General features: G+C 41.5%; 1 protein-coding gene across 1 annotated transcript in view; it reads right to left on the bottom strand.

The window, feature by feature from the left end:
- Positions 1-16,295, bottom strand: part of LOC128455798 (ephrin type-A receptor 6-like) — a 139,297-nt gene that overhangs the window by 100,286 nt on the left and 22,716 nt on the right. Inside the window, 1 exon segment of the mRNA XM_053439669.1 lies at positions 9,617-10,280. Within this exon segment, the coding sequence (XP_053295644.1) occupies positions 9,617-10,262 (646 nt within the window). The 5' untranslated portion in view covers positions 10,263-10,280.

The following is a 16,295-nucleotide window of genomic DNA, read 5'->3' on the forward strand; positions in this document are numbered from 1 at the left end:
GGAACACAAGTGTTAAGTATTTTTACTTTATGGCGGCAGGATAAACAAACTGCCTCAGAGACAAAACACAGTTAATACTGACGCTGAACCCCCAATAACCCCGATGCTTTCCTACTGGGGAGGAGCTGTCTCCAGCCGCCAAAACTCTCTTTCATTTGTGACAAGCCTGCTCTTCAATCCAGGCCTGTGATGTGTTATCTGGGCCATGTCGTGCTATACATACCCCCCCCTTTTAATGACTAATTCTGTCTCTCGGCTTACGCACCAAAATAGAACACACACGTATGAGGGAAGAGGGGAATCAATTGAAATGTTGCAGTGTCTGACAGGACTCTGCTCGCGGAGACGGAAAAACAAAAAAGAAAAGAGGAAAAAACGAAGAAAGAAAAACATCAGACGCCGTCGCTTGCTTTTGTTTTTCGGAGCGAGAGAGAGAGAGAGTGTGAGCGGCGTCGAGACAGGCAGAAGCAGCATGTATGTATGCAGGGTGCCGGTACGTTTGGGAATCTACTTTTTTTTTCCCCTGCTGTCTTTGATCACTCCCTGGCTTTGAAGTAACTCTCTGCGAATAGGGGGGGAAGCCAAGCAGAAGTCAACGCAAGTTCACGCCTCAACTAGGGCTCTCGCAAAAAAAAAAAAACTACGATCTGCATAATTTATTCTTTAAACTGTGAAAATGCAGAGAGATGAGGAGATCTCTAGGTGCCCACAGCACCCGCCCCCCTGCTTGACAACGCCAATTAAACACTCCACATTTGTTCTCAATTACAGTTTGAAGAGCGACAACACAAGAGCCTCTAATGCTCATCAAATGGCTGATTTAGAGAGAGACAGTGGTGGAAGTCGGCAAAGCATCAGAGATCTGAGGGAAGAGAGTGTCAATTCAATGGGAGTAGATAAAAAACATAGACACGCATATGAACGCCCACTCTATCAAAATGCTTTTCTCTCCAGCTCCGTCATTGTGAAGCGTTTCAGACTCTTAAAAGAAGACCATGTACTCCCGCATCACAACAACTGTTCTTCCTTGTGTCTGTTATCGATATGTGTCCTTGGGGTTGTTATGTTTTTTTGTGTGTTCTTTCATTTTGGATGATATTGAGTTGTTCTTGTCTTTTTCTGGATTAATTCTAATGGATGTTCTTTGAACACTCTTTCTACACACACACAGACAATCCCCAATGGACTTAACATACTGTATAGACCTGGAATTATAACCTTAAACACTGAAGCCAAACTTGACCTTATTTTATAACTTAATAACCTTAATTCAGTCCCAGTTGTGTGCTAAGATTTATTATCTCTCATCATGACACTTTAATAAAAAACACACAAAATGAGCCTGACCACAAGAGCAATGGGCTGTCAAAAGCGGGTCAGAAACATGTGACCTCAAACAGCCTCTTCACCCACAGATTTGAGGTCATTGCATCACACTGCACAAAGAACAGAGCACAGGCTTGTGCAATATTTGCATTAGGAAGATGGATTTTCTTGGTCTTCCAGGGAACAGTTAAATATGGCAGCTTCGCTCAAATTCAATATTTTCTTTACCAAAGCCTTTTTCTGTTGGCAAGAATAGAACTCATTTAAGATGCAGGGTTTGACTGCGAGAAATCACAGGATGAGGAGTCAATCTCTCCGGTCTGACTGTACACAGAAATTAACCAGTGATAATATATAGAGTCACAGGTTTTGCACATGCTCTGCTATTAACAAACCTTCCTGTTAGCACCTTGTCAGAACAGAACCGTGACTCCCACTTCTACACCAGCTAGGTGTGACTGAATGAGTCACTTGCAGTTACTGTGGAGCCACGAGCGCAGCCAGCGACTGCATGAATAAGACCCAGCCCCCCTCCGCTCGCTGATGCCCACTCAACGACCTCCCTGGCCTCCTCCAGATGGCATTCATTTTTCACTAGCAGTGGCCTCACGACTGGGGCCGCTGATCTCTGCTGCACGGTCAACAGCCATCAGCAGGACAAAAAAGTTTCACCTGTCAAGAACACAGTCAAGGTCACGAAGAGCGGACGACCGCATCGTGTAAAAAGCTATTTCTAGTTGAGGTACAAATTTTAAACTTAACTTCACTACTTCAAATTTAGGATGCATGTGAGTCGTAAAGCCACCTGTCTCATAACTAGCGCAGGGAGACTAACGTTTTTCCCTTTAGCAAAAGATAAATGTTCGTGAACCAGGCCAGAGAACATTATATTAGAAGCTGTTGACTTGTTTACTTCATGCTGATCATTGCAGATCTGCAAGGGAGAGATCCTGCTATTAAAAATATTAATATTCTGTCCAATATGTTTTCCCAAAAAATGTAGCCTTGATGCTCCGCTGTCGCAAGTTGTGACTAGTCGATGTTAACAATTTTTCAGTCTGATAAAAGTACGGTAACTGGGCTCACGCAATGCATGTCATCATAATCAACAACATTTTCTATTCATAAAGAGGGCGTATCGAGGAAGAGGTCACTAATAGGTGGACCGTGGTACGGGTCAGACAACATCTTACTCTAACCTGAACCTATAACTGATTTATCATTGAGAATTATCCCGTTCAGACTGAGGGTTTCTTTACTAACTGAAGGTGCTTTTCTTCACTTCATAACCCTGGTTCAGAAGCCCAGGAAACCCACAGAACAATTGCATGAGCTGTAAATCATGTCAGATTTATCTAATCTGGGAAAATGCAATAAGCAAATTCCGGAAATGGGTGAGTTACAAACACCAGGGAGAGACGAAGGAAGAAGAAGAGAGAGGGATGAGTAAGTCGGAGAAAAGTAGGAAAAGTGAAGTTGTTCAGTTGTTAAAATTTATACAATTTTTAGAAAATTGACTGAGACAATTAAGTGCAAATCATTTTTAAGAAAAGGGAAAAATTTAATTAACATGTATATTTAGATATTATCTTATTTTATTTTATTTTACTGTCAGTTGTTTACTACAAAGAGATGTTGATACATCAAATGTTTCAAAAAATGTTTCACTGAGCCATAACTTTAGTTGGACATTATATACATTTGCTCGGGGCAATGTTCTCTATCTGGACATCTCTTAAATTGAATATATCACAATGCCTTATGAATGATTTTGCTTTCAGTCATAATTCACGGTGGCTCGTTGACAGCTCGTAGTGACACTGAACGGAGCAGTGCACTGACAGCAGAGTACAAGCACCGGGCATAACTCAAGCCACATCAAGCCTTTGGCGGGGGAAGCTCCTTTCAGAGGTACACTGGGCTTAATGACAACTCAGGGGAAATATGCATTAGCATACTGTCAGCGTTCAAAGAGCTTTCAGTGATATTCTTCTTGATAGCTGCAACGGAAATAAATGCTAATAGAACAACAGCGGAGACAAACAAACAAAAAGCTGCAGCCTTACTGTATGATTTGAATTCATTAATGCACTTCAATGGTGGGAAATTCATAAACCATTACATGTCTGATGAGAAACATCATGTTAGGAAATGACCACAGACACTTTTGTTTTACGTCAAAGAGGAAGAGAGACAGGCCCTTCAGAACATCGGATGTGTGTTGATGCCGGATGAAGTGAAGAAGATTGTTATTTTAAAATCTACCATCCACTTCTAGCACACTCTCTCTCTCTCTTTCTCTCTCTTCCCCCCTCCGTCTCTCTCTTTCTCTCTCCAGAAAACTCCCAATTAAGCCTGAAGGGCCATGCTTGTTAAACCAAAACCATCCTCTTCTGAAATGTCACAGCGTCTCCCTGCAGTGTGGCCCGTCTGTAAGCAGCTCCGTTGTTGATGCCAGCCTGAGCCCCCGCGAGTGTGTCTCCCCGTGTGTGTTTGTTAGAGCGTGTTTTGTGAGAGCAAAATGTCTCTGGCACTGACACTTTGCACTTATTGTTGGTGCTTTAGTGCATCTTTGGCTTTTTGTGTGTCTGTGAGTGACGCCAGGAGATTTGGCGCGTGGTGTATGCTGTTGTGTCTCCGTCCTGGCATGTGTGTGTGTGTGTGTGATTCATTAAGCGTGTGTTTTTGCCTGTGCATTGCCTCTCTCTCGTGTGACATCTCATTTAGTGGGCTGACAGGCTGAGGGATATGTACTATAATTGTTGTCTGACTATCTCCATGCTGTAATTGAAAATGTCTTGAAACTGTGAGAAACTTTTTCTCGGGGATGTGTGTACCAGCATGCCAATTAACATTAACACAGCCGTTCCTGTTACCTGACCAATTACCTGTGTGTAGACCAGCCGAGACACATGACGTTGTTCCACTGTTGTGTTGGATTGTGTTAAATGTTATCTCAGAAGAACAGGCTTAACAAAACTGTCCGAATAACTTGTGGTGCTAACATTTGGAAATACATTTCCTATTGTAGGAGAACAGTTTGATCTCAAAACAAAAACATAATCAAAAGTATTGGACCCTGCGTGTGTAATGCTTTTACCTCAGTAATCCTATCCACAAAATATTTGGTTCTGGTTTTAGTTTACATTTTCCTTCAATAAAGTACTTTTTCACTTATTACTGACAATAAGTTAGGATTGCATACCACATCTATCTAACTCATTGTGACATCGGTGTGAAGTAATTTATTCATCATGTCTATAGTCCAACAGGATGGAGAAAAAACTGATTTTGTCAAATAGCTTTTATTTGGAACGAATAAAAAACAAATTGTGCCAACCAAATAACAAAATGTCACAGTGTGTCTGGTTATGTTTAGTCCTTAGCAGTATCCGTTATTCTTTAATAGGTGATTGGTACAGCTATTCTCAGTGTGTGCGGGACAGCATAAGTTTAGAATGCAAATGGACTGCTCTTACTTTGCTTACGTCGAGCACAATGAAGAACCACTTTGGTTTGGCAAATAACACACAGCACACTCAGCGACACCACAATTTACAGGTGCACATACATATAAATAAACACACACACACACAACCACACTGTGATTACATTATTCATAGCACTGCAGTGAGCTCTTACACAGAGACCGATGAACACAAAGACCCGCTGTAAAACACCGAGAGGTAACAGCACCGGCTATATTGTCTTACCCTGAAAGATGGAGAGGGGGCGCGATAAGAGAAAGACAGCTAGATAAAAGAGAGAGAGATCGACTGAGCGTACGTCAGTCATTTAGGTATGCAAGGTGCCATCTTGCATTAACACCACAGATTGCACTTATTGATGTTTACTTCTAAAGTGCGTGCGTATGTGTGTGTGTGGTCGAGGAATAACACATTGTGGGGACCTATATCTGTTTGGACATTAACAGGACCTGTCTTCCTTATGAGCAAAACGTAAGTACCCATAAAGTATGTCATAAATGATATTATTAAATTTGATGGTGATACTGCCTACCTGCATTCAAATGTTGTGTTGGGAGCATACACGTGTCACGTACAAACAGGTACACACAAATATCAACAACTTCTTTTATCAATGTTCGTTCATAGATATCATCCCCCCCCCCCCCCCCCAAACACACACACACACACAATGTATCTGACAATAGAAATAGGATAGTTTAGTGATCATCATATCCTCACATGTATGTTAAACCAAATTAAATGTGCTGTAGTGCAAACTATATTAAACCAAATATAGTTTAACGGTTCAAAGCACATTGCTCCACCTGCACATAAGAAAACGTATTGAGACAAAAAAAGGCTTAATGGAGATAAATGGTGCGGGAACACTTTCCTTGACAAAGAGGCACTTTCTCTCCTCCCTCATCGTTTTCTCTCTGCCTCTCTTAGAAAGAAATGAGCTCTGTGTGTGTGTGTGTGTGTGTGTGTGTGCTAGTGTGCATCACCCGGGAAACTCCATTTGTAAGGCTACATTTTACTTTGCTGCGCAACATTAACCACAATTTGCAACAAGGAGCTCAAATATATTTAAGGCAACCTGATGAAATCAGTAATACCAATATTCAGCAGTAAGTTATTGGAACGATTAAAGGAACACTCACAATTAATGCATCGCAATGAAGCTGCATTTTGTGCCAATTAAATTAAGCTTTTATTATATGAAAATGACAAATAGATTGTTGTCCTTCTAACCAAGAGCTGGGTTATGTTGCTCCACAGCACTTCTAGTGGTCATCCACATCATACCATCCTCATTTGCACCACAAATAACTGATTTGCAATTTTGCTATAAAAATGTTACTGCTTCAATTGAGGAATGGGATCATATTTTTATATGAAGGCTCATAACCATCTGCTTATAGATTCAATAAGTATTTGGAATCTGGAAACTTTTTGGGCATAAGCTACGAGAGAAAAAAGATAAAACAAGGAAATGTGTTCTAAAATAATATGCCAACTTACAACAAGCACATCATTTGAAATAAGGGCAACAGGGTTTATCAGATTTGCTTAACATCAGCCTCAGTGCAGGCACACGTACACTACAAACGTCATGCAGGGAACGGACAGGGGATTAAAGTACTATTGTAACCAAATTCAGTTAGAATGACAGAAAGGGATTATTTGGCTTTAGCTGGTTGGAAAGCATGCACAGTTTTTAAAATCTAACTGGAACTAAAACCCTATATTCAGACTTCAGGCAGCTTCTATAATTCGATAAACAAAGGTTTGTACGTCAGAAATGGAGAAGTGTCACATATCTGTAGCTGTGTAAGGGGTTCGATTGAGTATTAATTACATAGTATAACTAATCCTCCCTCTTTGTGAGATCTGAAAGGGATAATGTCACATGAGGAGTTTCATTCCACCTCTCTGATCATAGCCAGACAATCATGCAGAAATCTGTTGCATCTTAAGAGTAAACATATTCTTAAAAAGGAAAAATCTTCCCTTTAGCGTTTCCCGCATGGCAACCACAGGATTTTCTCTTACTTAACATGCGTTTAACATAAGGCTTAACTGGCGCTTAAGCTCATTGATTGACTGTGAGTGCACGAGCTGCATAAAAGGCTAATTCCCTCTCATGACACACAAGAGTGCAGAGACGAAGGGGCACACAAAGGTCAACGCTGTGCTCCTCAACACTTTTCCCTCAATCATGGTATTTTACTCAAATCACAAATCCTTCAAACCTGTAATTTCCTCCGAGCTTAGTCACGCAGCCGTAGCGTTTAAAGGACCAGTTGGTTGTAAACTAGGGATTGAAGCATTAGCTTAGCCAGCCACCTCACTCTTTCTCCTTCAATGCCCAAGGCGCTGCAGTGGTACCTAGTGCGGAGGCTTTTAATAACGGCGCTTGTTTGAACCCCCGGAACAATGAGCAGCGGCTGCATTTCAGGGCTGACACTGCAGTAAAATGCCATCACACTGCCCAAAAGGCTAAACTTAACCCAAGTGTGAAATCTGCTTCTCAGAGAGTGAGCGGTGAAGGAGAAGGAAGAAAGAAGACAAATTACTTTAGTTTATTGGGCCACAGGCACGCTGATAGGTGACCCTTTTGTGGTTGTTTATTGCTTTAAGTGGCAAAGAGCAGAAATGACTCTTGTTCTACTTCGGCTTCTTTTTGCCTCTTTAAACCACGATGCGGAGCAAGGGGTTTTATGAACTGCAAACAGAAAGACAGATTTAAGCCAAACAGGTAAACACTTCACAAAGCTCTCGCTAGTTAAATGTGTCATGCTGTCACATACTGTCAGAGTACACAGCTTACTTTGTTTGTAGTGTTTATCACAACTCCTGGGTTTTGTGTCATTACATCGGTGAACACTCATTTGTGAGTCCGGCAATGCGTGCAAAATGGCAGCAGGGATTCAAGTCTCTAAAACAAACCCACTTTACCATCTGTTTTCCTCCGTCCTCAAGAGCAGGTTTATCTACCATAACTAAGCTTGTCACACAACAATTAAGGGATGTATAAGTGAAGGTGGGGGGATAATAAAGGAACAGACATGAATGAAGTAACCAATTTTGCTATAGTCTGGCTATAATCCCAGCTGCAGTCTCACCCCTGGCCTGTTGATTGCGATGCAGCTGCGACTGCAGCTGGGAAACCTTCGCCGACCCGACTCACAAGATGAATCGTAATCAACTGTCTGAGGACATCTGGTCCTCGATGGAGGAAAGCAGTGAGTACAGTCTTGAAAGGATTGTTTGAAAGGGCACTAGCTGTAGTTTTACGGTGGTGTTGGCTACATGGGTGATTTTCCAAGAGGGACAAAAGCGGTACTTTGTCATCCAATCGATGACAGTACTTCTATCTGCTGCGCTTCTTGCTCAATCTTCAGAGACATTATCTTGACTGGTCACAATGCTACAAACTAGTCAGCTGGACACAGATGAATGTTTTGGGGTTTGTTCTCCAGCTAAGGTCCAGTGTCTTTGTTGCTGTTTCAAATAAGCTATTGGAAGTTTAAAAATCAGTATTGTACCCCGTATATTACTTCTCAGTTAATCAATAGTGTATGTTTAATTTCTACACCAAATTCTCTACATACTACACATGTACTACGGTGATTTCTCTCCAAGTACAATGGACACCATGTAGAATTAATCTTCTATATATTAAAGTCACGTGTACATATTACTCGACATGATTTTAGAGGAAGTTCCTCATCTGTTCCGCAGCATTCTCAGTGAGGTGCCATTAATAACCCTAAGCTTACATCAGAGAGTTGAGGATCAAACTGCTACAACCCTATCTGAGGTAATCTGTCACACACAGGTAGACCCATGGGACTACCTGGAGCATGCCTGATCACATACATAGATTGTTTGGCTCTCAAGCCGTAAACTAAAGATGGACCAATGTTGTTGTTTTACCATAATTTCACTAATCTCGCATGTACGGTTATCTGCTAAATATCCTCTTTTGAATTCCCGCAGCCGTTAAAAGACTAAGAAAATACAAGGGGATAAGAGAAATGAAATGACTGTCACAGCTTAAGCCCAGTAACTGACAGACCTAGATTTAAAGTATACTAACACACACACAAACACGCACACACACACACCTCTCTGATGTGAAACTAATAATCCTAAACAGTGTCATCCCTTCATATTATTCCATCTTATTCTCCAGAGAGTAGACAGCTCGCAATAACACTGGATGAGCAGAGGAAAATGAAAGAGGGGATGGGGACAGGAGGCGAAATTGCGAAGAATAAAAAAATCTTTGATTAATGAGAGGAGTGAGTAGGAAAAAATGGACATTCACCGACATATAATCTTTTTGTAGCATTGTGAAAATACATGAAGTAGATGGAAATAAAGTTCTGCACATAATATATCTCCCACTTCATTTAATCCATATTTCTTACCTTTCTGGCTGGTTGATGCATCAATTTTTATGTTGAATAGACCAAATAAGAAATTGATTCGCAGGCAGGGTTGTAATGTTATAGTACTTTATCTCCCATGTTTATGTTTATAGGCCATTATATGAATAAATTAAAGAGTGAAAAAGGAGGAGAGAGAGTAAAAAGGTGAGGGAAAGATTTGAGTAGAAAGTAAGACTTTCAGGGAAATGATTAAATGCTGTGTGGAAAGTTACAACCTATGAATCATAGATGGTTTGGGGGGGGGGGGGTGAATATGAATAAGTCATATTTAAGTCAGAGGTTTATATTCTCAGCATTGCAGCATTTGGTGATACAGTAATTGATGAAGAGCTAAATGTATGATGTAAAGATTAGGAAACTCACCAAAACATGTGCCGTCAATCTCCTCATACCCAACGCTGCAGACGCATTTTCCCAACGGAACCAACCAATCACCATCGGCTCCACAGAAGAGTTTGGGTGTGTCCCTTTCTTCTGCATGGTCAATACACGCTCCCCTCACCTCCACCAGTGAGGAGGAGTCCACACGAGGCACTGTGTCTGGAAAGGAGGCCAGGTTCCTCAGGGTGAACGGACATTTCTTGTAGTAAACCCTCACTGAGACCAAGGCGATGCAGGCACCAATGTCCTGGAACGCCAAATAGAAGCCCTTCCTGGTCATGGGTCCCACCTCGCGCACCTCTGTGTTCAGCTTGAGGATGCGATCCCCGAGGTCCATCTGAGTGAAGCTCTCGTCAGCAGCAATGGTGTCAATCTTGGTGTACTGCACAGGCTTGAATTTAACACTGTGAGCTTCGTCAGTCTCATGGTAGAAGAGGTTGAACGTCTCTTTGCAGGTGCCCGACACCCACGGGATGGAGTTGCAGTCGCGCAGGGTGAAGCGAAGCTCCACGTAGATCTTCTGAGCCGCCTGCCGAGAGATCCAGTTGGAACGAAGCCAGTTGTTCTGGTTGGGCTCCATCACGTTGCAAACCTGGAAAGTGTGGATGGGCCGGTTGTGCTCGTCCATCTCTGTGATGGCATCCCACTAAAGAGGAAATAAAAGAGGGGGTGTGGTGGTGGGGAAGAAGAGGAAAAAGACAGAGGAGAGAAAGAAATTAAACAATAAGACTTGTGTCTAAAGCCCTGCTGTTGGTATTCAGTATTCAATATAAAAGTGATTGATGAGAAGAATTAACATCATCCTGATGATTTTGCTGGTGGGGCTTACATTTGTAAACTTTGTGCCTGTTGTGACAGTTAAGAATTCACCATGGAGTCACTGACATTATCTCCATGGCTGCACAATGGCATAGAATAATACAACCTAGATAGTTCTGTTTAAGACCAGACACAATGGACAAACCACTTCTTGCTCTGATGGTTGCACTACACCCACTGTCTTGATGGGAAAATGGTCCACTCCATAGCCAGGGATATTAAATTGGGACTTTTTTTTTTTTCTCAGTTTGCACTATAGTGGAACTGAAGACATCAATACAGAGTGCAATACACCATAATTGACACCGTGTGGAAATACACAGCGTGCGGTAAACACAAACAAACTAAGAGGGCGAGGGGAAAGACAGGCAGGCAGAAAAAGAGGACGAGAAGGAAACCTCTACCATTAGTACGTTCATTGAATAGTAATCTGAACAAACTCCAGGTTTTTGTCTAGCACCAGTAGCAGGAGCACAGGAACACATGTATCGCAGCCTTCATGGAGACGTAGCCTGACAGTGGGGTTCTGACTTGGATCTGTACAGTATATTAAAGGCTTGAAAACACGACCCAGCTTGACAGGGACAAGGCTACACACTGATAAGCAGAAAGGGGGTGGTGCCTGCCTGTACATAAATCAACAGCGGTGCCAGGCTGTAATGATAAGGGAGGGAGCATGTAAGGATGACGTTGACACGTAGTGAACTGCCACAACCAATAAATTAAACAAGTCGGACATTATATTTGACAAGATTAACAAGGTGGAGAACATATCTTTACACGCACATACGCTTCTCAAATGGCGACTTCAAGCAGTGGATGGTGTTTTACCAGGTTGTCAGTCTGTGAGAGGTCGACTATGCACCTTTATTTATATTGAACTCTGGGCCTCATTCACCAATATCTACTTAAGAATCTTCTTAAATTCGTTATTAAGAAGTTTCCCAACAAAACTCTGTGTCAGATTAATGGCGCGTTCTTAAACTGCAGAATTGTTGCGATTGTGAAATGCCTTCTTCGTAAGTTGAGAGCACCCGCTAGTTTTTCTTAGCATAGGTTAAAGAGCCGCTAACGCCTAAATAAGGGCGTGAGACTGCAGTTCTGTGTGCAGACACAGAAATCACAGAACCTGAAAACAACCTTTCAGAGGTCGGGAATGATTGAAGGAAAATCTAAAGACAGCGCCATACTGGAATCGAACCGTAATAAAAGCTGTTATTGAAGTGTCAGCAGTGGTCAAAAAATAGCACACACACAAAAAAAAGCGATATGCAGTTACATATGCAGAAAAAGCTGTGTCAGGAGAAAGTCACATAACTGAAGGAAAAAGTTTGATCTCAGATTTGAAGTCAAAATATTTTTTGTCATACCGATAGGTGGGGAGAGGGAACGAGAAAAGGAAGGTGGACAGAAATATTCGAGCTGGAGCAGCGTAACATCGCCGAGCATCTCTGGGAACTCAACCTGAGCCTCACAGGAACCCTCGGACATACCGGGCCGGGTTCAGACAAAATGTTTTGAATAATATTCGGGTTCAGGTCTCGCTTGGTTTGCGGTGCCCACACAGGAAGCAGTCTGTGGGTGCAGTGCTGGTGGAGTTGCATCTCCTGAGCCATCTCTCATTTCAGAACAGAAATAAACTAGGATTTCATATTTAATAAGCCACACATGGAGGTGACACTTTAACTAAAATCTGTAGCAGTAAAACTATGGAACGTGTTACACATTTGATATGTAAACACCAGTGTGCACAACCTAAAGATGGGTGAGCACTTTTGTGACTGAATAATCGGCACTTCAAACATGTGTTTAAAACGTGTTATCTGTTACAGTATATACTAAATATTCCCTGTGTGTGTGTGTGAGTTCTCCTCTTCAACATTTCCAAATAGAACTCAGACAGTATGCTACATGTAAATGCTTTTAGCATCTGAATTACTTGCATCTTGTATTCAGACGACTGCTGTAGTAAAAAACATGTAACTATCACAATATTGCAAGATTTCCTGAGAGTGTTGTTGTTTTGTCTGTTTTTAGAACATCACATTACTCATAACTTAAGAATCTGACGACAGGTGCTGTCTTTTTTCAGACTCAAATCTAATTAAATCTGAAAAACACAAACATTGAAATCATCCAGACATACAAATACATGGGAGCTGTGCTTGATGATAGATTTAGATGTAGATAAAAGTACAAATGTGATTATTTGTGCTGCAGCATCTATACTGCCTATATTGAAAAAATAAATATTTGGTTGTTTTAACTCACAAGCTTGAATTGTCCCATAAGGCACAACTAATAATGTTGAATTAAAATGATTAAACAAACTAATAATCTCTATTTCAATTCATTCTTTCAGGTCTTTCCTGGTGGGCTGACTCCCTGGATGATGTGTCACTCCAGCTGCCTTGTCATCAGCGCCCGGGTCACATGATCAGTAAGTGTGGCAGCTTTGCGGGGTCATGAGTTACCTGTCCCCGTGTTGGTGCGAGAGAAGTTAATGGGGGTTTTTAGCCCCCTGGTCCTGCACTGGTCTCTGGTTTTATTAGAGTGGGGACTGGCTGCACAGGCGACCCCAAAACCACCTGACATCGACCTCCAAGAATCAAATTACCTCTCTGGGAAAAAAGGGGCTCTCAAATCAAGTCGCTTAGAATGCAGCACTGGACCTTCCGTAGGCTGCCGAGTTTGCTTCTGTGTGTCTGTCCTTTTATATTTAGACTTCAGACCCTTCTGCTTAAACTGTATGTGACAGAGCAATGGCAGGGCTATGTGTAATTGTACACATTCTGCTACCAGTACTATGACTTCATGTATGCAGCTTTCTATGAAAAAATGTTGCGTGGATTTTCATTGAACTTCAAAAGTATGAAATTTAAATGTAAGATACATGCACCCTTATTACTTATTCATACATCTTACTCAATCAAAAGCCCGAGCTTTCCTCATATCTGAAATCCAATACTGATTCCCACCGTGAACAAAGCACTACACTCTACAGGGAGAAGCAAGAGATGCATGCAGGAGGTTAGGTGCAACGCTATTTACAACCAACTAACATTTACATTACTAGCACTCTGCATTTTGATGTGAACTGACAACATCACCCAAAACCTCCTTTCTATGCAAACACAGTATTGAGAGGTGTGCTAGAGCTGGTACATTTACCAATACTAATTGCCTGATAAGCTTGCACATTTAATAAGCGGTTTTGCACTTAGCTAAACATTAGCTCTTGATGAGAGTAGTAATCAAAGCCCAGTGTTTGCTTTCACATACTCATTATCTGTTTTTAATAACATGTTCTAATTCAATCACCCGAAGACGACAGGCTTTAATCTGCCCGTCCCTGGAGGTGCAACTGTAGCATTACAGTCAAGCAAATTGATTTTGATTAGTTTGGATGTTGCCCATCACCCGCTGCACAACCATCACTGCATTAAAAAAAAACAAAAAAACTTTAGAGTAAACAAGATGCAAGAAGCAGGAAACCAGGATCACTGCTGCGACCACGTTGTGGATAGTGATGGTGGATCATAGGTTGTGATCGTGAACCTTAGATCATGACAGTAGATCACAAGCCAAGATCGTGATGGTGGACCATGGATAATGATCATGGTGGCAGCTGATCGGGGATCATAATGGTGGATTGTGGTGATGGTGGATTGAGGATCGTGATGATGGATGGTGGTGGCAGCTGATCACGGACTATGTTTACAACAAACTGCTTGATATACAATATGCCTCCTCACATGTTTTACCATTACTGGCAATAACTCCTCCATTTCAATTGCCATTGCTGCTCCCTTCATCTCTATTAGACATTTTATTAAAGTCTGCTTCTATGAAACTCTTACAATTAAACTGCTTTGGAAACTCATTAATCAGAAACTCACTCTGACTGACTCTGCAACTCTGTTCTTGAAATGTCTGAAAGATATGGGACGTGACTAGTTCAAGCATCCCAGCAGAATAACAATTCATGTTAGAATAGATCTCTTACTGCAGTATCTTAATTATTATTTTGGAAAAATGAACTGCAGTGACCTACCTTTAACATTAATGGCCTATCATTGTCTGGCATCTGCACAGCCCCACAATGAAACATTAACATCATAACCTACCATCTGGTATTAAGACTTAACATTGCACGCAGACGTTTACATACTCTATAAACACACCATGTTATGATATGAGCATATGTATGTAAAACGGATGTTTTTTAGTTCCTGACACTTTTATTATCCACACATGTAGAGAGCTCCAATTATTCAATGACTCAGTTTGATCAACATAAAAATAATCAGCAAAAAAAATCCACACATTCACCGTTTCCAGCTTCTGTGAGGATTAGCTGCGTTTCTGAGTTTATTGGGATAGTAATACAGCTTCTTTTACATATCGGACAGCTGGTCACACAACACAGTCAGTTGAGACTTGATGGGTTTTGCACAGCTTTGGTTATTCAAAAACCAAATGATTAAACAAAAATAGAGTTGGCAGACAAACTGTAAATGGAAGAAAAAAAGGCCCTGTGCAGATGCTCATATTGGCCTGGCCATGGAACTCGCAGCAGATTTCAAATGTGCTGATTCAATCCACCCTTCAGGCCTTTTTCAAATCAGATTTGACCACTTAGTCAGCTGTTGACCTGCAGGGATGTTTGTATGTGGAGGAAAGATGCATCAGCACCCTTGGGCTCAAAGACTTTCTTTTAAGCATGGTAAGCTCTACAGCTTAGGAGACTTACTAAAGAAATTGATATTCCACAGGAGGACGCCGTGTCCAAGTTTAAAAGACGATGTTTGACATTTCCACATCGGGGACATGACCTGGCAGTATTTGAAAAAGGTCAACATGGAAATGTATGGAAACAAGAACAAGCGTGTCTCTGTTGAAGAAGCTAACAAAAAGAGGTTGGGGATTAAAATAAGGTTTGTCTGAGAAAAATACTGCACAGCCGCACCGATGGCTCTAAGCACAATACAGACAAATTGTATTTGATAAGACTGGTGATAAATATTGCTGCAGATTGTGTGAATTCTTTGTGGATTTTCAGAGCAAACAACAAGAAAAAGTTTGAGTCCCGTCAATTCCTCTCAGTATAGTTTAGGACAACATATTGCACTGTCGTAAAACTTAGTGATATTAAGCATCCGAATTAAACTTTATTCTCCTAGTAAAGATGCTGAAGGGAAATTAAGCAAGTCATTGAAACCCCAGTCAATCACAAATCTGTAGAGAGGGGATGTCATTGTGCATAACAACTAGAGTTGAAATGTATGTGACTGTGTTACTGTGAGAACGGACAACGGAATAGAGAACTACTACATGTCCTTTACACACACACCCCACACACACACATCTGCACGCACACCAAGGTCAGACATAGCCCTCAGTCTTTCTCTGCCCAGGACATTTTTATAGTCCATCGAGGAGGATACAATCTTATACCTCAGTATAAAATTGAATACATTCTTCCTATTAGACTGCAATCTTAAATAGAAAAGTATTGAATGCGAGACCAAGGTAGGAAGAAAGACTGACACAGCGGAGATAGCAAATAGGAGGTGTCAAGAATGAATAGAGGTTTACGTTAGCGTTTGTGTTCATCAGCAGTTACAATGGAACCACAATAAAGTTAGGAGGCAGTGCAATGAGCTAAAGTGCCATTGGAGATAAACGGTGGCTAGAGACAAAGCTAGAGGGGCAGATGTGTCAGAGTGATTTGTCCCAAAGGGGGAAAACACTCCACTGTGATCGGAACACATTGCTACTTGAATCCCCAACTAAACACCACTCAGGGCTGATCTAAAGGCCTTTCGGAGTTCCCCATCCT

The sequence above is a fragment of the Pleuronectes platessa genome, chromosome 14 (genome assembly GCF_947347685.1).
Source record: "Pleuronectes platessa chromosome 14, fPlePla1.1, whole genome shotgun sequence".
Taxonomy (NCBI): Eukaryota; Metazoa; Chordata; class Actinopteri; order Pleuronectiformes; family Pleuronectidae; genus Pleuronectes; species Pleuronectes platessa.